The sequence below is a fragment of the Lithobates pipiens genome, unplaced genomic scaffold, assembly GCF_037356315.1.
Source record: "Lithobates pipiens isolate NorthernLeopardFrog02 unplaced genomic scaffold, aLitPip1_a1.2 Scaffold_25, whole genome shotgun sequence".
NCBI classification, from domain to species: Eukaryota; Metazoa; Chordata; class Amphibia; order Anura; family Ranidae; genus Lithobates; species Lithobates pipiens.
In genome coordinates, this window is record NW_027507787.1 from 90,404,932 (window position 1) to 90,428,424 (window position 23,493).

General features: G+C 41.9%; 1 protein-coding gene across 2 annotated transcripts in view; it reads right to left on the reverse strand.

The window, feature by feature from the left end:
* Nucleotides 1–23,493, reverse strand: part of FTSJ3 (FtsJ RNA 2'-O-methyltransferase 3) — a 68,927-nt gene that overhangs the window by 8,825 nt on the left and 36,609 nt on the right. For both annotated transcript variants that reach the window (XM_077454663.1, XM_077454664.1), the window contains exons 15-19: nt 20,564–20,684; nt 14,888–14,972; nt 11,782–11,962; nt 11,605–11,690; nt 2,864–2,966 (exon numbers count right to left, since the gene is read on the reverse strand). In XM_077454663.1, coding sequence (XP_077310789.1) covers nt 2,864–2,966; nt 11,605–11,690; nt 11,782–11,962; nt 14,888–14,972; nt 20,564–20,684 — 576 coding nt within the window. The remainder of the gene's footprint in view (nt 1–2,863; nt 2,967–11,604; nt 11,691–11,781; nt 11,963–14,887; nt 14,973–20,563; nt 20,685–23,493) is intronic.

A 23,493-nucleotide genomic window follows, 5' to 3' on the forward strand; every position in this document is an offset into this window, starting at 1 on the left:
AGCCAGCCGACCCCTTGGACACCACAATTAACCCGGGACATTGACGATATTTGATCCAGGGGTGCCAAACTTTTTTTAAACTATTTGTTTAGTCCCACAACATATCTGACAATTTTTCATGAAGCGTAATCCAAGATATTTTGTGTTTGGCCAACGCAAGGTTAACCGTTGGGTATTTCTGCTATAGTGATTTTTGGGTACAAAAAATAAAAAAGGCAAGGGCTCTCAAATGTCTGGAAATCTCTTCCTAGTAGTTGGTAAATAGCGCTGTCTTAACTTGTTTAGGTATATTAGCCCCAGTAAACGAGTAGAGAAGATTAAATATTTTGGTCCAAAATCTTTGAACCTTTGGACAGGACCACCAGATATGAAACATTTCTTTCCTGCCCGCACCCTCGGAAACAGAGGGGGGAGGCATCGGGGTAGATTTTGACTAGCCTTGCCAGGACAAGACTTTATAGTTCGCCTCCATCGATGTAGTATTAAGGATTCCCTTGATCACCATAGTCGATCAGCGGGTCCACTCCTCCTCCCCAGGACTGTCTTCAAGGTTATCTGATAGGAGAACTTACTAACGGAATGGGAAAATAGAGAGTACAGTTATGAGATGACACCCCCCCCCCCCATTTATGGACCACTCAAACATTTGTTCTTATCAAAGCTTCTTGAAGCTATGTCTGCTGTGTCCCAACTAAGCGCCTGCAAGTAATGGGCAATTTGGCAAAAATTGAATGTTTCCAAGGGGGGGCATCTCCAGGGTGTGAAGAAAATAGGAGGGCAGTCTAAAGCCCTTGTGGTCTATGAAATGAGCTATTTTATGCAACTCTGAAGCTTCAAGTGTAACTGCATCACAGACACATTTCTCAGCACACTTACCCACCAGCCTGCAAACAAACCAAATTGGCCATGTCTAACAATTCATATTAAATACAGAGGGTTTCATTGCACACATTTTCAAATACATGTGGAAGCTGCAGTGCCCACACCAAGGCTCCTCTGTACACTGCGGTCCTAACTCTATATTTTTGAGTCTCCAAATTGGAGCAAAAATATAAGAATGGATAAAATAAGGGCAGGTTTGCCTGGAGGGAGCCCGCCCTCCTTAAAGGCACAGGGACACACTGCCCAGCTTCCTGATTTTATGAGCACTATGGCAGCTGAAGTCATCCAATGTGTCCCCATGCTGAATCAGCAAACAAGCTATACAAAAAAGATGACAACCATCCCATTCTATAATTAGCTTTTGCAGCATGGTACACATCGAAGGACAACGCACATCACAAACAAAAAATTCTCAGCACACTTTACCAGCATGGGCATTGCAGCTTCCACATATATTTGCAAATGTGTGCAAGGAAACCCTCTGTTTTAGCTTGAATTGTTAAGAGTCAATTTGACTAGTTTGGAGGTTAGCTGGCAAGCGTTCTAGGAAATCGTTTGCAATGTGCATTGCCTTTCCATGTGCACCTTAATGCAAAGGCTAGTTATAAATTGGGATGGTTGCCATCTTTTTTGTATAGCTGTTATGTTTAACTCCACAATAATTGTGTTAACCTATTTTTCATCCTTTATTGCAGGGGTCTCAAAACTTTAACAAGGGGCCAGTTTACTATTCTTCAGACTTTAGGGGGGGGGGGGGGGAGGGGCAAACTGGCGATTGGGAGTAGAAAAAGTCCAGGTGTCAGTGGGAGCAATTGTGCCTCATGGCTGGTGTCAGTGGGAGCAATTGTGCCCTTTCACTGCTGTTAGTGGAGAAGGAAATTATTGTTGGTATCAGTGGATGAAACAGTGCCCCAAAAGCTGGATAAAAGCAAGCAGAGGGCTGCAGTTTGGAGACTACTCCTTTACTGCATCACAGTGTTGCAGATCTCCAGCATCTTTGAAGCCACTTTCTGCCTACATGAACTCCAGTGATGACTGCATGCCTTTTTTTAGGGCAATCGTCCTTATAGGGACAAGAGTGAACAGTGCCTGCGCAATGAGTGTTGAACCAGCCACATGTAGTCTCCACTGGAAGCCTATGTGACATGGTGACAATACAGGAGCACAATTTGGAGATAGAGAATTGTCATCCTCTAATAGGCAGTGTCTGAACAACAGCTTGGCAGGAACACCAGGTATGATTTAAAAACACTGAAAATTACTTTACATGAACGCGTGTGTGAGATTTAGGAATTGCTTTATTCCTCTGTTTGCCCAGATGACTTATCAGCAGACAGCAATTCATAGGAAATGTAAAAGTTAACTCTTGTCACAGGAGCAAGAGGTGAAAGTTCTCTATGGGGATACCTGTTGCAGTAACAACTATAAAAGAGGTGATTATTCCTCGTGTTTTAGCGATTTTCTGCAAGTTGCAGTCGTAGGCGTTTCTGCACCAGTAGACTCAGGACTGTCACCCAAGTGATACATTATAGGGCTGTAGGCGCACCACAGCTAGAGTGCCAAGGTTGCCTACCCCTGCTCCCCTGGCAGCTAAAATCAAGGTTATCTAGGGAGGTGAGGGGAGGGGCACAGGAGCTGGAGAAGTATGGACCGTAATTAGAAACTCCCAGAAGAGGAGAGGACTATGACATGCAGCAGGGGCGTGGAGCGGGGGGGGCTGTGCAAGGCAATTCAAAGGTACATTGCAAGTGAATAAAAATAATTAACGGAAAAAAACTGCCAGAAAGTATATAAAATATTTGATTTGTCTGTGTTTTTACCTGCAATTTTTAGGTTGGCGACAACAAGGGACCATGGTTTAGCCATTATGCAGAGTGTTTTACAGTGAGATGCTATTGACCTATATTCCTTTGACCCCCCCCCCCCAATAGAGTATCTATAGGAATATATACCAGACGGGTCAACACAAAGAAGTACTGACTTGTTAAATGAGTGGTCTATCAGGTCTCTGGAGGCTTTCTTAGATGTGGCAATAATAGTTCCAATGGCCAGGCCTTCTGGATCCAGGACACGAGATCGTTTTACTGCAAAAAACAAAACCTGGAGATGAGCAACAACTATCTGCAGAAAACAGCTTTGTGTAAATATGTACGTTCTCCAAAAGATTCCCAATGTGGCTATAATGTATTTCACCTGATCAGTGTTAAATTTCATCAAATAAAATATTTTCGCCGTCCTGATGATGGTACTTCAGTGTTGATTGTATTTACGATAAAATGCATTGCATACATCTTGCTTATGTTTCTAATGTACAATTGTGCTCATAAGTTTACATACCCTGGCAAAATTTATGATTTCTTGGCTATTTTTCAGAGAATGACTGGTAACACAAAAACTTTTCTTTCACTCATGGCGCTTGGCTGAAGCCATTTATTATCAATCAACTGTGTTTACGCTTTTTAATTCATAATGGTAACAGAAACTACCCAAATGACCATGATCAAAAGTTCACATACCCCAGTTCTTAATACCATGTATTGCCCCCTTTAACATCAATGACAGCTTGAAGTCTTTTTTTGGTATTTGTGGATGAGGCTCTTCTCAGTCTTCCATCTTCTCAGGTGCTAAAGCTGCTCATTCCTCTTGGCAAAAAGCCTCCAGTTCCTGGAAATTCTTGGCCTGTCTTGCATAAACTGCATGTTTGAAATCTCCCCAGAGTGGCTCAATGATATTGAGGTCAGGAGACTGAGTTGGCCACACCAGAACCTTCACTTTATTCTGCTGTAGCCAATGACAGGTGGACTTGGCCTTGTGTTTTGGATCATTGCCATGTTGGAATGTCCAAGTATGTCCCATGCACAGCTTTCTGGCTGATGAATGCAAAATGTTCCTCCAGTATTTTTTGATAACATTCTGCATTCATCTGGGCATTCATTTGGACCAAATTTCCTGTGTTTTTGTAGCTCACACATCCCCAAAACATCAGTGATCCACTGACGTGTTTTACAGTAGGAATGGTGTACCTTTCATCATAGGCCTTGTTGACTCTCCAAATTAAGAGTTTATGGTTGTGGCCAAAAAGCTAAATTTTGGTCTCATCACTCCAAATGATTTTGTGCCAGAAGGTTTGAGGCTTGTCTCTGTGCTGTTTGGCATATTGTAAGGGGAATACTTTGTAACATTTGCGTAGGAATGACTTTCTTCTGGCGACTTAACCGTGCAGCCCATCTTTCTTCAAGTGCCTCCTTATTGTGCATCTGGCAACAGCCACACCACGTTTTAACAGAGTCCTGTATTTCACCTGAAGTTATCTGTGGTTTCTTCTTTGCATCCCGAACAATTTTCCTGGCAGTTGTGGCCGAAATTTTAGTTGGTCTACCTGACCGTGGTTTGGTTTCAACAGAACTCCTCATTTTTCTCAATTCCTTGGATATCTTTTTAGATCCCTTTCCTGTTTTATACAGTTTAACTACCTTTTCCCGCAGAGTCTTTGACAATTCTTTTGCTTTCCCCATGACTCAGAATCCATGTCAGTGCAGCACTGGATGAAAGATGCAAGGATTTGTCACGAGTCCAGAAACTCACTGACCTTTTATACACACACACTAATTACAAGCAAACAGATCACAGGTGAGGATGATTACCTTTAACCACTTAACAACCGCCCATTGCCGATTAACGGCTTCAGGGCGGTTGTTTAACTCTGAGAGGCCGTTAATTAACGGCCTCCCAGAATTCTGCTCTCGCGCGCCCCCTGGGGCGCACACACGAGAGCATCCGTGACCGCTGGGTCCAGTGGACCCGGCGCATCACGAATCACGGCAAACGGCCGCTCATCGCGGCCGTTTACCACGTGATCGCTCCGTCAAATGACGGAGTGATCACTTGTAAACAAACCGGCGTCATGTTATGACGCCGGTTCCTCCCTCCCCCTCTCTGTACCGATCGGTACAGCGGAGGGGGAAGAGATCGGTGTCAGCAGCGATGTGGGCTGCATCTGCAGTGCCCACATCGCTGCTCACCGAAAATTAACCCCTCAATTCCCTGCCATTACTCTGCAATACCCTGCAATACCCTGCAATACTCTGCAATACCCCCTGCAACACTCCGCAATACCCCCTGCAACACTCCGCAATACCCCCTGCAACACTCCGCAATACCCCCTGCAACACTCCGCAATACCCCCTGCAACACTCCGCAATACCCCCTGCTAGCTGTTGGCACCCTACATTGCTTTTATTTTTACTTTTATTCCATTGCTTTGTGATCACTAAGTCATTAGTAATTTTTTTGACTTAATAAATTACCATTTTTACCGTCTGACCCGCACCATGTGGAGCTCTTTCTTCTTTTTTGGTCTAAACCCCTGAAACACCTTCCCCTCCATCTTGGGGTATTTGGAGTATCGGTGTGTAATGGGCCGTATCTGAGCTGGATTACCAAACTATTCTGAAGTTCCACCGGTGAGATTCATCATTGGGCACACAGTCTTTTGGAGTTTCCCCACCAGGTTGACGGACCTTCCTCGATCCACTCCTCGGTCCCAGATTGAGACCCCAAGCTTTACTGACTCAACTGTCATATGACTGTGTGAGTCCAACAGAGTTGGTAAGAAGTATCTATCTACTTTCCTTAATGTTTCCAGATAAGCTGATGTACATGGACATATTCGTTTAGTAGGATCTTCCCCCTACTTTGATACGGTTCGACCATCTTCGTGCCAGCTTCATCACGGAAGCTTATACCCATTTTTTGGACTTTACTTTGCCCATTTATATTATTTATATGATCTTTGTTATATGATCATTCTCTTAACACATGTTGATTACATTTATCACTTAAGAAGCGCTACACTATTTTTTACCTTTTGCTTGTTGAACTTTGTTTGTTTTGGTGTTGGCTGCTGTGCTTTTTGTGTATATTTGATTTTAGCGCAGTGTTTTCCCCCTATTTCTACTCCGCAATACCCCCTGCAACACTCCGCAATACCCCCTGCAACACCCGCCAATACCCTGCAACACCCGCCAATACCCTGCAACACCCGCCAATACCCTGCAACACCCGCCAATACCCTGCAACACCCGCCAATACCCTGCAACACCCGCCAATACCCTGCAACACCCGCCAATACCCTGCAACACTCTGCAGTGCTCTGCAACACCTGCCAATACCCTGCAACACTCTGCAGTGCTCTGCAATACCCTGCAATGCTCTGCAACGCAATACTCTGCAACGCCATACTCTGAGATACCCAGCCATAGTCGGTTAAACCTTGCAATACCCAGCCATAGACATTTCCTCCCCCCCCTCCCGCTGCCCTCCGGTGCTTCTACCGAATCGCTAATACGATCAAAGCCAGAATCTTTTTTTTTTTTGTTCAGGCTTCCCAGCTTAGAGGTGAGATGTGGGGTCTTATTGACCCCACATCTCACTGTAAAGAGGACCTGTCATGCCATATTCCTATTACAAGGGATGTTTACATTCCTTGTAATAGGAATAAAAGTGATCAAAAAAATAATTTTTGGGGAAAAAAATGTCAAACTAAAATAAATAAAGTAAAATGAACAATAAAAAAAATGTTTTTTTTTAAAGCGCCCCTGTCCCCATGTGCTTGCATGCAGAAGCGAACGCATACGTAAGTCCCGCCCACATATGAAAACGGTGTTCAAACCCCACATGTGAGGTATCGTTGCGAACGTTAGAGCGAGAGCAATATTTCTAGCCCTAGACCTCCTCTGTAACTCAAAAGATATAACCAGTAAAAAAAATTTAAATCGTGGGGATTTTTAAGTAGCGACGTTTGGCGCCATTCCACGAGCATGTGCAATTTTGAAGAGTGACATATTAGGTATCTATTTACTCAGCGTAACTTCATCTTTCACATTATGCAAAAATTGGGCTAACTTTACTGTGTTTTTTTTTTTTAAAGCACAAAACTGTTTTTTTTCAAAAAAAAAGCATTCGAAAAATTACTGCGCAAATACCGTTGGAGATAAAAAGTTGCAAAGACCACCATTGTATTCTCCAGGGTGTTTGCTAAAAAAAACATATATAATGTTTTGGAGTTCTATGTAATTTTCTAGCAAATAAATGATGATTTTTACATGTAGGAGAGAAATGTCAGAATTGTCCTGGGTGCTCCAGAACGCCTAATGGCGCTCCCTGCATGTTAGGCCTCTGTATGTGGCCACACTGTAAAAGTCTCACACATGTGGTATCGCCGTACTCGGGAGTAATAGCAGAATGTGTTTTGGGGTGTAATTTGTGGTATGCATATGCTGTGTGTGAGAAATAAACTGATAATATGACAATTTTGTGAAAAAAAAAAAAAGTAAAAAAAAAATCTTGATTTTGCAAAGAATTGTGGGAAAAAATGACAACTTCAAAAAACTCATCATGCCTCTTACTAAATACCTTGGAATGTCTTCTTTCCAAAAAGGGGTAATTTGGGGGGTATTTGTACTTTTCTGGCATGTTAGGGTCTCAAGAATTGAAATAGGCCGTCAGTACTTCAGGTGTGATCAATTTTCAGATATTGGCACCATAGCTTGTGGACTCTATAACTTTCACAAAGACCAAATAATATACACCAATTTGTACTTATTTTTACCAAAGATATGTAGTAGTATAAATTTTGGGCAAAATTTATGAAGAAAAAATTACTAATCTGCTAAATTTTATAAACAGAAATGAAGAAAAATTCATTTTTTCACAGAATTTTCGGTCTATTTTTTTTATATAGCACAAAAAATAAAAAACTGAGAGGTGATTAAATACCACCAAAAGAAAGCTCTATTTGTGTGAAAAAAAGGACAAAAATGTCATATAGGTCCAGTATGACTGAGTAATTGTCATTCAAAATGCGAGAGCACCGAAAGCTGAAAATTGGTCTGGTTATTAAGGGTGTTTAAGTGCCCAGTGGTCAAGTGGTTAATAGCCATTCAAACCCCTTTGTGTCAACTTGTGTGCATGTTATCAGGCCAAAATCAAAAAACATTTGATCAGGGTCATTTGGGTAGTTTCTGTTGTGATTATGATTTAAAAAGAGTAAACACAGTTGATCGATAATAATAATAAATGGCTTCAGCTAAACACTAACCATGAGTGAAAGAAAAGTTTGTGTTATCATTCATATTCTCTGAAAAATGGACAATAAATCATAAATTCTGCCAGGGTATGTAAACTTATGAGCACAACTGTATAATGGTAATGTGAAATAAAGCACCCTGTTTTTGTAAAAATATATATTTTCTTTGACAAAATTAACACTATTTTAGACTAAAATGCAACTAAAACAATTCAAATGATTAAAATACGACAAACTAAAATGGCATTTTAGTCAAAAGACTATAAATAAAACTAAATTAAAAATTGACATCAAAATTGACACTGCTCTGCTGGCCATTTCTAATTTGGCAACACAATTTGATCCAGAGACTGTAATAATAGCACTATAAAGTTTAAAAATTGCACTATTGCACTACCGCATAAGTAAGGAGGCATCTACAAAGCTGCCGAAAAGGAAAAAATTAAGAAAAAGGCCTTTCTTTTTTTCTTAATATTTAATGTTGGTAATATATTCAGGTAATATGTGCAATGGCATTACAGCCAATAGTTTACAGTTTTTTTTTTTTTTTTTTGTATTTAAAGTTGTACTTCTGTTTCTGTTTATGGTCTTATTTATAAAGACTATATATCACAACAACTAGATTTGTGTCTGTAGCGCATGTTTTAACCTTAATACCATAAATAAAATAAAATAACAATTATCAGTTTAGATTTTTACTCAATGAGTATATAATTAGGTTGGAAATTCTAGAGAAATGCTAAAATAATGACTAAAATACAACTAAAACTAAAATGGCATTTTAGTCAAAGGACTATTAGCAAAACGAAATCGAAATTTGTTGCCAAAATTAACACTGCTCCTGACTTCTATGTGTTTTATGTAGTCAAATAAAAAAAGCTCAACTAAAAGATCTTTTTTTATTGTCCCCCTGAAGGTATATATAAAAAAAAAAAAAAAAGTAGCTCAGACTGCAATACTCACCTTTAATATGGAGCTGTCCCCTGCAGTACCTTTTCTTTGCCACATGTCCTCAGTCTTCCAAGCTGAATGACACCCAGTATCAGTCAATCTGAAAGACTGTGAGAGCAGGGTGTCATAGCCCAGCCCCCCGAGTACAGAACCCTACAATCACAGTATATTGATGTAGAGTACCGTTTCTCCGCATCATCCAGGACTGCCCACCAACAGGTGAAGACTGGATAGGTAGAGGATTCTATGTGTCATTTGACCAGCCAGAAGAAGTTAGGGGAAAAAAAACATCAAAACATTATGGTAGGGCTACTTCAAGTTTCCCCTATGAGGCTCCCCAACAGCGGTATGTAGTCGGGAGTTGGACTGTAAAGTATTAAAGAGGAAGTAAACCCTGATGGGATTTTCCCTGCAAAGGTAAAGCTTAATGGTCTACTATGTACCGCATAGCAGCCCATTATGTGTCACTTAGCTGAAACCGAAGCCTGCACCATTGACCCCACTAGCAGGGAGCGTTCATCTTCACCCCTCTTCCTTCTGGGGCCGCAAACTCTGGCTCTGACTGGCTGGAGCCGCGTGATGTGCATTTCTAAAGTGCGCATGCGTCGATGACATCGGTGCATGCGCCGTAGTAATCAGCGCTCAGGTCTCTCGTAAACATCTAAATCGTGGAGGTTAAGGGATATTTCCAGCACCTACAGGTAAGCTTTAATATATAGGCTTACCTGTACGTAAAAGTGGTTGTACAGTGAGTACCAACCACTTTGATTTATCAAAAAAGTGGCAACTTCCTGAGCACATAATACTTTTTCAAATTGGTGTCATGCTTCTTTGGTACACGCAGGAGTCCCCCACGAACCTGGGCATGTACACGCAGCTCTTCTGAACATTTCCTTCAATTCTAAACTCCGACTCCTCCCTGCCAGGCAGCCCACAAGCAGAATACTGCCTTGGTGAGCAACAGAGACGTGGCCTGCCACCATGGGAGATTTCAGGAGAGGCAAAGCGGAGCTAAAAATTGGAGGGGAAAAAAAAAAAAAAAAAAAAAAGTATAACCTAACCACTTCAGTTCTTTTTATTTAAAGTGACATTAAGACCTTTTTCACACTGAAGCTGTTTTTCAGGCGTTTTAGTACTAAAAATAGCGCATGTAAAGCGCCTGAAAAAACGCCTCCCATGCCTCCCCAGTGTGAAATACCAAGTTATTTCACACTGGGGCCGTGCGCTTGTAGAACGTTAGAATAAGTCCTGCAAGCAGCATCTTTGGGGCTGTTTAGGATTGCTGCACTGTATACACTGCTCCTCCACCGTCCCTGCCCATTGAAATGAATGGCCAGTGCTGCTGAAGCACCTGCAAAAATCGTGGCTAGAATAGGAAAAAGAGAAAGTGAAAGTAAACACGTTATTAGTTTCACTTTCTCCTTTCCTGATTCTAGCCACGATTTTTGGTCCATATGTCACCTTTCGACACATTCACCCCTTTATCCTTGTCTCATCTGGTTATGGGCTCCTCTGACTTTTTTTCACTTTTAACACTAGCTTATACCTACTACAAAATGTGCTTACATTTGCAAAAGTTGAGCCCGTTGATCACTATTTGGCTACCTTTCTTTTTGTGGATTTCACATGTGCTCCTGACTTCTTCTACGTGCCTCTTCCACAGCTCCCTTGGCAGACATGCCTTGCAGTCCTTGTCTTCAGGTCTCATATACACAGTTGACGTGAGTATCTCCAGCGTTGTCATTTTGGTCCCTTTTACTTTACAACCTCTCTCCATTATTTGGGTATACCAATAGATTTGGTCATATATATTTTTATAGAGTGCTGTTGCATCAGCCCCTGAAGAGTCGGTATTATCCCACAAATCACTTTGGGCTTACACAGATGCACCACGTCCTACAGATGGTTCTACATACATTTTAATATGTTATATTCTAGACCTTTTATCAGACTATATTGTTCTTTAAAGGGATTTTTTGACATGGAGGATAGCCTCCCATACCATGCTATTCTATGTGCCATGTTATGTGTGCTACATTGATGGTTTGCAGCATGTTACATAGTTGGTGAGGTTGAAAAAAGACACAAGTCCATCAAGTCCAATGTATGTGTGTGATTATATGTCAGTATTACATTGTATATCCCTGTATGTTGCGGTCGTTCAGGTGCTTATCTAATAGTTTCTTGAAATTATTAAATGCCCCTCACTGAGACCAACACCTGTGGAAGGGAATTCCACATCCTTGTCGCTCTTACAGTAAAGAACCTTCTACGTAGTTTAAGGTTAAACCTCTTTTCTTTTAATTTTAATGAGTGGCCAGGAGTCTTGTTAAACTCCCTTTTGCAAAAAAGTTTTATACCTATTGTGGGGTCACCAGTATGGTATTTGTATATTGAAATCATCCCCTCATGTTATTTTCAAGTTTGATATTTTATGAATGTATTTACTTTAATACACCTGGAAACCCAGAGTTACAGGACAATTAAAATATAAGTTTTTCAAACATTACCTACAATTAACCATGATATATATGCCTCTTTTAAAGTCCCAAATCCCTTTTCCTTTATACACAAAACTAGGGATAGAGGCGCATGTTCTCATGCATCTCATCTAAATTCCCAAACCTCTCCTAGCTTATGTGTTTGGTATAATATAAACTGGAACACAATTTTAGGATACTGACCTGGACGTTCTACTGGAACTACTTCAAAGTCATCCGTCTCCTCGTTTGTTCTTTTTCCAAGATTCTTCTTCAAAGTCTTTATATGCCTACATGACATACACATGGAGAAGACATTATAGGTACAAACTGTCTTGTGTAACCAACACAACTCGAAGCGGGCCTTTCACACCATCTTACCCTTCATCATCACTGCTATCGCTATCAGAGTCACTGGGGTCCTCAGTAGCTGCAGCCTGATTAGACACCTCCGCAGATGTTTCAGGACCTCTGGACTGTGTTTCTGTGTTCACCTCTGTTGTGGTTTCCTCAGACTGGCGTTTTTTCTTTCTGTCTTTCTTCTTTTCTTGTGACTTTGTTTCTATACATAGACAATTGGGCGTTACTAAAGTAATGACTAATTCATGAGGTCTTGAAGTGATTTTAAACCTCAAACACAAAATATGAACAAAGCATATCCCTCTATAGTGCGTGCTTGTCTCAATTAGGAGCACTAAGTGTCATTTCTGTCCACTGCCTGGTGCCATTCAGCCACTCAAATCACTACCGGTAAAGAGATAATTGGGAGTTAAAAAATGTCATACCAAGATGATGCCTGCAGGCGCAGAGGCACCATCCTGGTATAACCACCTTAACCTGAGGCCATCATATGACATCATATGGGCAGGAAGTGGTTAATCGCCACTAGGCTTTTTATTTTTTTGCTACATAAAACTACAGTGGGAAAAATAATTATTTGATCCCCTGCAGATTTTGTAAGTTTTACCCACTTACAAAGAAATGAAGGGTCTATAATTTTTAATCATAGGTGTATTTTAAATGATAGCGACAGAATATCAAACAAACATCCAGAAAAAACACATTATACAAATGATATAAATTGAGTTGCAGTTCAGTGAGTAAAATAAGTATTTGATCCCCAAGCAAAACAAGACTTAGTACTTGGTGGAGAAACCCCTGTTGTCTTACCTCTGTGCTTGCCATTTCTTGTAGTTGGGCATCAGGTTTGCACACATTTCAGGGAGGATTTTGGTCCACTCTTCTTTACAGATCTTCTCTATATCCTTAAGGCCACTTTCACACTGAGGTGCTTTACATGTGTTTTAGTGCTAAAAATAGCGCCTTCTCCTGTCACTCGAGCCCGAGTGCTTTCACACTGGAGTGGTGCACTTACAGGACACTAGAAAAAAGCCCTGCAAGCAGCATCTTTGGGGCAGTTTAGGAGCTCTGTATACAGGTCTCCTAAACTGCATTGAAATGAATGGGCAGCGGTGCTGAAGTATTAACCCTTTTGGCCGCTAGCGGGGGGTTAAAAGCACCCCACTAGCAGCGGAAAAGCACAGCTAAAACTACTGTAAAGCTCCGCTAAAACAAGTGGCCCTTTACTGCCGCCGCTCTCACATCACTTTCTCCCAATCCTTTTTTTAATAATTTAGATGTTCATTGGCAAACTTCAGATGGACCTGTACATGTGCCTTCTTGAGGAGGGGGATCTTGCGGGCGCTGCAGGATTTCAATCTATTGTGGGGTATTGTGTTAACAAGGGTTTGTTTGGTGACTGTGGTCCCAAATGCCTTGAGATCATTCACAAGCTCCTCCTGTGTAGTTCTGGGCTGATCCCCCACTTTTATCATGATCCTCCAGTCAGAGACAGAAAATGCACTAAAAATCACACCACCATTTAATATAGTGGTAAAAATGGTACAAATAGTAAACCTAGTCAAAACATAGCCAGGGTAATGTTTATATTCTTTGTATGGTCCGTAGAGTCCTATGGTCTGTTTGCCTTTTTCTTATAATCTTGTCATCCAACTGCTTATGATGTATATGTCATCTGATCCTTTTTGCTGACGCTGTTTTCTATTTATCGCTTTAATAAACTTTTTTGAAAACAAAAAAAAAAAAAAACATAGCCAGGGTAACCAAATCGGGTAGTCAGAACAAGCCAGCAAATCATGGAGCTAGAGATCAGCGTAGTCAGAGCAGCAGACAGGATCAGGACCAGAAGGGACGTCGGCCAGGCAAGTCTTTAACAGGAACACAGTAGAGAGTCTCTAGATATGTCGACCAAGGAGAAGGCACAGAAGTCTAATCCAGGCAGCTTAAATGGCCAGCAGGGCTGGTTAACAAGCAGGATATGATCACCAGGTGAGTCCCTGTGGAATGAGTACTGGCACTTAACCGCCCTGACACCTCCTTACCCCACAAGATGAAATCTTGCATGGAGCTCCAGACCGAGGGCGATTGATGATCATTTTGGATTTCTTCCACTTGCGAATAATCGCTGCAACAGTTGTCTCCTCCTCACCAAGCTTCTTGCTGTTGGTCTTGTAGCCCATTCTAGCCTTGTGCGGGTCTACAATCTTGTCCCTGGCGTCCTTTGACAGCTCTTTGGTCTTGCCCATGATGGCAGGTTTTAATGGAATAAAGATTCTGTGGACAGGTGTCTTTTATACATATAATGAGTTGTTGTTAGGAGCACCTTCTTAAATTGTTTACATAATACCATGTGATCACTATGGTTAATCATATCAATCACATGATAGCCCTGGCACTCATAGTGGCCAGGTACCAAGTACCGTGAACTTGCGCAGATGTGCGTCCCAAGGGGCATGCTAGTGCACACGTGCTAGGCAAGGTAGGGTTCACCTAGCCTGTAGCTACTGCCCACCCGCAGTAAATGTACTGTGGACAGGCAGGCAAGCGGTTAATGCAGATCTGTATTTATTATTACATGTATATTTTATAGCAAACAATGCACTTTGATCAGCCATAACCCACCTAATATTAAGTAGGTCCCCCTTCCCCTCCACAAAGGTTCTGATCTATCGAGGCATGGACACCACTAGACCTCTGAAGGTATGCTGTTGTATCTGGTACCAAGTCCTCAGTAGAAGATCCTTTAAGTCCTGTAACTTGTGAGGTGGGGTCTCCATGAATAGGGCTTGGTTTTCCAGCAAGTTTTTCTTTTTGATCTTTTGATGAGCCATTCATTACTTTTTAAATATTTTTGACAGCAGTTCTGCTTTATGTATGTATAGGACATTCCGGTGACCAATAAAGAAACTATGAATTAAGAATGACCAATTGCAGCCAATTAACTGTTCTCAATTTTGTGGTTGTGTTGTCCGTTGGGTTAATCTCACAGAGAAAAGCAGAAAATGTCTCTGTAAGAAGACTACCGTGATGTGATGTCTGTACATAATCACCAAGTCCCAGACTATCATTGGTTGAGTTGGTCTGTAAAAATACAATGCTGTTATGAGCCTAGTTTTCAGTACTCTACCTTTTTTGGTATCCTGCAAAATTTTTGCCTGCTTAAGTTCCATCTCCTCATCAGCATCAGATTGTAGTACAGATGAGAAAATTCCCTGAAACAAAAAAATAAATAAAAAAAAAAACACTAAACATAATATGATCAAAACAAAATATGAACTGCTGGTAAATCTATTAATTAATCCTGAAGTTAACCAACGGCCTTGATGTCAGGGGGGACTCTGATGGGGACCCCCGATTTAAGAAGGGATTTCAATAACACTGATGTAAGGGGGATTTACGATAAGGAGCCTGATGTAAGGGGGGACGCGACTCCAATAAGGACCCTGATGTAAAGGGGACTCCAATAATTACCATGACGCATGGGAGGACTCTGATGGGAACGTTGATGTAAAGGAGGGCTCCAATTGGGACCCTGATGTAAGGGGGAGTCTCTTATGGGGACCCAGATGTAAGGGGGAAATCTTTTGTTGGTTTGCGATGTGCGTTGCCCTTCCATGTGCACCTTGCTGCAAAGGTTGGGTTTGCTGCCATTTTTTTCAATACAGTTGGTTAAATTGGGCGCAGAGAAGCAATGGATGCCTTCGCTGCCATTGTTCTTTTACTGGGTTTCAGGTTGGTTCCTGAGCCGTTAAGGAGGAGTGGTCTCCCTCCAGGCACACCTGCCCTTAACCACTTCTGGACCGCGTGCACGCCGATATACGTAATAACTCTGAAGAGGAATATCGTTGTTATGGCAGCTGTCGGCAAGGGCGGAGGTGATCAGATGTTTTCTCTTCCTGGGTATGGAGATGAGGGAGGGGAAGATGGCCCCCACCCGTCTCCATACCATTGCAGGGCGGAAGGGTTGTCAAAACTTCACTTCTGCCCATAGCTTCTAAAGGGCCATTTATTTATTTATTTAAATTACATTTTTTTTTTTTTTTTTTTTTATTGCATCTTCGTGTAGTGTAAATATGAGATCTGAGGTCTTTTTGACCCCAGATCTCTTATTTAAGAGGTCCCGTCATGCTTTTTTTCTATTACAAGAGATGTTTACATTCCTTGTAATATGAATAAAATTGACAATTTTTTTTTTAATAAAAAAAAAAAAAAAAAAATAGAAAAAAAAAAAAAAAACTGTCAAAATTAACCACTTAAGGACCGCGGCATGGCAATGTACATCGGCGCAATGGCACCGACAGGCACAAGCACGTACATGTACGTGCTCGCCTTCCAGCGGGTGAAGGGTCCAATCGGACCCCCTCCCGCTGGATGCGGCGGTCCGTTTTGCTGCGGTCCGTTTTGCTGGCCGTTGGTTTCTGGCCATCCCCTCTCGATCGCTCCTGGCGAATTAGAAGCTTCCCCCTCTGTGTATAGTAAACACAGGCAGGGAGGAAGTGACAGTGTCACTGATTGCAGTGATCATTTATTTACTGATCACTGCATTTAGTGTCAGTTGTGACAGTAAAAACTGTCAGGGCAGTTAGTGTTAGGTCCAGGATAGCCCCCTACCCCCCCAAATAAAGGTTTAACACCCTGATTGCCCCTAGAGTTAACCCTTTCACCCCCTTTTGCCAGTGTCACTGAGCGAGCGTTTTTCTGATCGCTGCATTAGTGTCACTGGTGCCGCTAAGTAGCTAGTTATTTTTTTTAGGTTCACCGCCAGGTTTTTATAGCGCTAGGTACCCCGATATACTACCCAATAACGGTTTTAACCCCGATTGCCCCTAGTTAACCCTTTCACCCCCTTTTGCCAGTATCACTAAGCAATCGTTTTTCTGATCGCTGCATTAGTGTCACTGGTGCCGCTAGGTAGCTAGTTATTTTTTTAGGTTCATCGCCAGGATTTTATAGCGCTAGGTACCCCCATATACTACCCAATAATGGTTTTAACCCCCTGATTGCCCCTAGTTAACCCTTTCACCAGTGATCATCGTATAAGTGTCACTGGTGACGCTGTTTAGCCAGTTAGTTATTTAGGTTCCCCGTCAGGTTTTTATATAGCACCAGGGACCCCCATATACTACCTAATAAAGATTTTAACCCCCTGATTGCCCTAGTTAACCCTTTCACCCATGATCACCGTATAAGTGTTACGGGTGACTCTGGTTAGTTTGCTTTTTATAGCATCAGGACACCCACCATTTATTACCCAATAAAGGTTTAACCCCCTAAACAGGGTCTGCGTCCCCCCAGGCAGCGCTAGGTTAGTGCCAGTACCGCTAACACCCACACGCAAAGCATAAACCTCCCATAGTGGTATAGAATCTGAACAGATCAATATCTGATCTGATCAGATCTATACTAGCGTCCCCAGCAGTTTAGGGTTCCAAAAAAAAAAACACATTGTTAGCGGGATCAGCCCAGATACCTGCTGGCATCTGCGTTTTGCCCCTCCGCCCAGCCCACCCAAGTGCAGTATCAATCGATCACTGTCACTTACAAAACACTAAACACATAACTGCAGCGTTCGCAGAGTCAGGCCTGATCCCTGCGATCGCTAACAGTTTTTTTTGGTAGCGTTTTATATTTAAATCCGGATGGCAGTACTTGGTTTTCGGGGTCCCGTACGTGGCTAGGCTCCCAAAAAGTCTCCCACATGTGGTATCCCCGTACTCGGGAGAAGCACCAGAATTTATTTTGGGGTGCAATTTCACTTATGCCCTTAGCATGTGTGAGCAATATATCATTTAGTGACAGCTTTGTGCAAAAAAAAGAAAATTTTTTTTTAATATTCCTGCAACTTGTGGCAAAATATAAAATATTTAATGGACTCAACATGCCTCTCAGTAAATAGCTTGGGGTGTTTACTTTCCAAAATGGGGTCATTTGGGGGGGGGGGGGTTTGTGCTATTTTGGCATTTTATGGCCTTCGAAACTGTGATCGGTAGTGAGGAGTGAAATCAAAAATTTGCACCCTTAGAAATCCTGAAGGCAGTGCTTGGTTTTCGGGGTGCCATACGCGGCTAGACTCCCAAAAAGTCCCACATATGTGGTATCCCCGTACTTGGGAGAAGCAGCAGAATATATTTTGGGGTGCAATTCCACATAACTATGGCATGTGTGAGCAATATATCATTTAGTGACAACTTTTTGTAAACTTTTTTTTTTTTTTTTGTCATTACTCAATCACTTGGGACAAAAAAAAAAAATATTCAATGGGCTCAACATGCCCCTCAGAAATTTCCTTGGGGTGTCTACTTTCCAAAATGGGGTCATTTGGGGGGGGGGGGGGGGTTGTACTGCCCTGCCATTTTAGCACCTCAAGAAATGAGATAGGCAGTCATAAATTAAAAGCTGTGTAAATTCCAGAAAATGTACTCTAGTTTGTAGACGCTATAACTTTTGCGCAAACCAATAAATATACGCTTATTGAAATTTTTTTTACTAAAGACATGTGGCTGAATAAATTTTGCCCTAAATGTATGACTAAAATTGAGTTTAATCGATTTTTCTTATAACAAAAAGAAGAAAATATATTTTTTTTCTCAAAATTTTCGGTCTTTTTCCATTTATATCGCAAAAAATAAAAAATCGCAGACGCAATCAAATACCATCAAAAGAAAGCTCTATTTGTGGGAAGAAAAGGACGCAAATTTCGTTTGGGTACAACATTGCATGACCACGCAATTACCAGTTAAAGCAGTGCGAAATTGTAAAAAGACAATTGGTCCGGGGCTGAAGTTGGTAAAAAAAAGGTAAAATTAATAAGAAAAAAAAAGATTTTTTTTTAAACGCGCCCTGTCCTGCCGAGCTTGTGTGCAGAAGCGAACGCATATGTGAGTAGCGCCCACATATGAAAACGGTGTTCAATACCACACACGTGAGGTATCACCACAATCGGTAGAGCGAAAGCAATAATTCTAGCCCTAGACCTGCTCTGTAGCTCAAAACATGCAACCTGTAGAATTTTTGGAGATTTTTAGGGGTAAAAGTTTGACGCCATTTCAATTTTGAAAGCGTGACATGTTGGGTATCCATTTACTCGGCGTAACATCTTTCACAATATAAAAATAAAAAAAATTGGGATAACTTTACTGTTCTCTTATTTTTTAATTTAAAAAAAAGTATTTTTTTCCCAAAAAAGTGCGATTGTAAGACCACTGCGCAAATATGGTGTGACAGAAAGTATTGCAACGACCACAATCTCTCACTCTAATTCTCTAGGGTGTTAGAAAAACAATTTATAATGTTTGGGGGTTCTAAGTAATTTTCTAGCAAAAAAATTAAAACAAAAGAAAACTGCTTTTAACTAAAAAACAAATCTCAAAAAGAGACTTGGTCCTTAAGTGGTTAAAGTGTTACTAAACCCAGGACCCTGCAATCACTATATCTGGTCTAACACAGTACACGGAAATAAGTTTTTGTAAATATAAACTGCTAAATACCTTTTCTCATCAGCAGTATATAGCAGTCTTGTGACTTCTATCAGTGTCTGGTTAAGGTTTTTAGGCGTTTTCATACTGCACTGAGCTGTCCTATCAGGATCAAGGACCCCTGACCCTCTGTCTGGACAGTGCTGATGATCAGCACAAGACCAATCCCAAGAAAAAAAAACAAAAAAAAAACACTCTTGCAGTACACACAAAACTGAGCATGCGCAGCCTGACTCCATAGACTCTGTCTTATACAGACATGTTCTGGAGTCAGTGGAAGAAGAGGAGGATCTGTGCATACAGGATCAAGTAGCCTTTTTACACAAGCAGAGGATTAACCCCTTAGGTTCCACAGTGAGTATAACAAGCATGTTTTACTGCATATACAGACTGATTTCACTGTTGTAGGTTTAGTAACACTTTAATCTATCCATTCTTACATGTGCTCCTACTATGGAGACTCTGGAAATTTTAGAGTTAGGACCACAGAATATACATAGGTCCCTTGTAGCAGCATTGCAGTTTACACATATATTTGAAAAAGTGTGCAAACAAAACCAACTGTTTTTAATGTAAACTGTTAGGATCAATTCAGTTGTTTTGCTGGCTGGTAAATCTTTTGTTTTTTCTGATGTGGGTGGGGCTTTGATGGGGACCGTGATGTATAAGGGACTCTGATATAAGGGGGGGGGGGGGAGACTGTGATGTGGAATGTAAAGGGGGAGGGGGGTTGCTCTGATGGGAACCCTGATGTAAGGGATAATCTGGTGGGATTAAGTTTTATTAATTTTTTTGCTTTATTTTACTGAAATTCTCTTCTGATTCATATCATGCTGATTACAAAAAAGCTCCAACTAAAATATATTTACAAATTTGATTATAAATCAGTTTTTTGGGGGGGGGGCCAAATATTTGCAACATATTCAGTGTGGCCCTTGAACCGAAACGTTTAGAGACCCCTACCTTAAAATTTTATGCAAACACTAACAGACTTCTCTCGTTCACAGCCTTTTGGTCTGATAAATATATAATTGAAAAGGATTTAGAGATTTGGGGACTTCCTGTGCTCTCTGTCTGTACACAAGGAGGGTTAGTCTGGCTCACCAACGTGCGCATGCTGAGCGCCACTGTTCCCTGCTCAGTGGCAGACAACAGCGAGGGAAACAAGAGAACATCATGCCACTGCATGATACATAGGAAAACTGGTACTTAAAGACTTCTTCTTTTCCTCAAGGTTTGGGGAGGCAATAATCCGTTTGCTTTCTGTAGAGTTTAAGGAATCTTTCAAGTTGCCAAACAAGGAGTTTTATGGAGGACTTCTGACTCACCTTTCCAAACCACAAATTTGTATCTCTTTGTTCACGCTCAGATTTATCCTCAAGGGACAACAGCAGAGGATTTGTTGTTTCTTCATCCTCCTCGTGAGTCTGCTGATCTGCTCCTGGAACCCTGAGAACAGAGAAAGGATTGTTGATCCTGTAAATCTATCTACCAGCATGTATCAATCCAAATGTTAGTAAAATAAAACCTTTAAAGCCCAAATAAAACTGCTGGCCATGGATTGAAATTCAGCCTGTTCAGCAGGGACCAGCCAAATTTGATCCATGAACACCCTGGCAGAAATGGTGACATTTTGGCAATGATATTGAAAATATGACGGATCATGCCAAAAAACTGTCATATTTAAGGATAGTGATCATATGAAGCCATTTGTTATCACATTCATCAGAAATCACCCAAATGGCCCTGATCAAAAGTTTCCATCCCCTGGAATGTTTGGCCTTTGGTACAGACACATACATCTGTGGCTTTTTAAATTGCAAGTAGTGTCGGTGTATAAATACAGTGCCGTGCAAAAGTATTCACCCCCAACCCCCTGGCTTTTTACATATTTTGTTACATTACAGCCTTTAGTTCAATGTTTTTTAATCTCAATTATATGTGACGGAACCGAACACAATAGTCTAAGTTGGTGAAGTAAAATTTTGAAAAATATATACATAAAACTATTTTTTCAGAAATAAAAAAACTGTGCGTATGTATTCACCCCCTTTGTTAAGAAGCCCATAAAAAGCTCTGGTGCAACCAATTACCTTCAAAAGTCACATAATTAGTGACACGATGTCCACCTGTGTGTAATCTAAGTGTCACATGATCTGTCATTACATATACACAGCTTTTTGAAAGGCCCCAGAGGCTGCAACACCTAAGCAAGAGGCACCACTAACCAAACACTGCCATGAAGACCAAGGAACTCTCCAAACAAGTAAGGGACAATGTTGTTGAGAAGTACAATTCAGGGTTATCCAAATCTTTAATGATCCCTAGGAGCACCATCAAATCTATCATAACGAAATGGAAAGAATATGGCACAACAAACCTTCCAAGAGATGGCCTGACACCAATACTCACGGAGCGGGCAAGGAGGGCATTAATCAGAGAGGCAGCACAGAGACCTCAGGTAACCCTGGAGGAGCTGCAGAGTTCCACAGCAGAGACTGGAGTATATGTACATAGGACGACAATAAGCCGCACGCTCCATAGAGTTGGGCTTTATGGCAGAGTGGCCAGAAGAAATCCATTACTTTCAGCAAAAAACAAAATGGCACATTTTGAGTTTGCGAAAAGGCATGTGGGGGACTCTCAAAATGTACAGTTCTGGTCTCCACCAACCGTCTTTGGACAGACTATCTCCCCAAAGACCAAAGCGAAGAGTCTCGGGGTTATTTTAGATGCACAAATGTCAATGGATGCGCAAATAGGATCTGTAGTCAGTGGATCTCACCGTCTGCTGCGCATGCTTCGCAGACTCATCCCTTTTATCCCAAAGAATGACAAAGCAGTGGTAGTTGGAACAATCATTAATTCACGACTGGACTACGCAAATTCGCTTTACATAGGATTACCACAATATCAACTTGCGCGATTACAACTGATCCAAAACACGGCGGCAAGGCTGATAACAGGAAAAAAAAACCCTGGGAATCCATCTCTCCTTCGCTGAGGAGCTTACATTGGCTAACCGTAAAAAATCGGATCACGTTCAAGACCCTTTGCCTCACCCACAAATGCGTGCATAGAGAAGCTCCGCAATACCTAATGGAGAAAATAAATCATTACACACTAAACCGCACTCTTCGATCAGCCAACAAAAACCTCCTCCTCGTCCCCAAAGCCCGGTATAAATCCAAGGGGGATCGGAGATTCGCTGTCTAAGGGCCTCGGCTATGGAATGCTCTACCAATCAACATCCGCCTGGAAGAAAATCACCTGGCTTTTAGGAAAAAACTCAAGACCTTCCTCTTTTAGCAGATGATCAAAGCTCGCCACAGCGCCTAGAGGCAATTCAGTTCGCATTGTGCGCTATACAAGTATTTGATTCATTCATTCACAGAGGAAGGTGCTCTGGTCTGATGAGGCTAAAATTGAACTTTTTGTCCATTAAAGAAAAGGCTATGTGTGGCAAAAACCCAACACATCACATCACCTCACCCAAAGAACACCATCCACAGTGAAACATGGTGGTGGCAGAATCATGCTGTGGGGATATTTTTCAGCAGTTAGGACTGGGAAACTTGTCAGATTAGAGGGAAGGATGGATGGTGCCAAATACAGGGATATTCTTGAGCAAAACCTGTACCCACTCTGTGTGATTTGAGACTAGGATGGAGGTTCACCTTCCAGCAGGACATTGGCCCCAAACACACTGCTAAAGCAATACCTAAATGGTTTAAGGTAGAGCTGCCACGACGAGTCGATGTAATAGATTACGTCGACTACAAAGATACATCGACGTGCGTGCAGGGCATCGATGCATCACAGTGGCAGTGCTTAGTGACCGCTGCCCTCTGTGCCGCCGTCCCCCTCTCTTCTCCCCACTCTCTTCTCCCCCTCCGTGCCACCGTCCCCCTCTCCTCTCCCCCTCCGTGTCGCCGTCCCTAGGGGTGCAACGGATTTTCACCGATCCGTGATCCGAACGGGTCACCCCGCTCGGATCGGCAAATGCCGCGATCCGCGGAGCGCTCCGCGGTCTCGGCCTTAGGAGAGGCCGCGGCTTCAGCCTAGCTCTGAAGCGGCGGCCATCTTTCTACACCCAGGCGTTTACAATGTGATCGCTCTGACGGAGCGATCACTTGTAAACAAACCGGCATCATAACATGATGCCGGTTTCTCTCTCCCCTCTCTGTACTGATCTGTGCAGTGGAGGGGAGAGGTCGGATGGAAGCAGCCATCCCTCCATACCCAGCCCGATACTCTG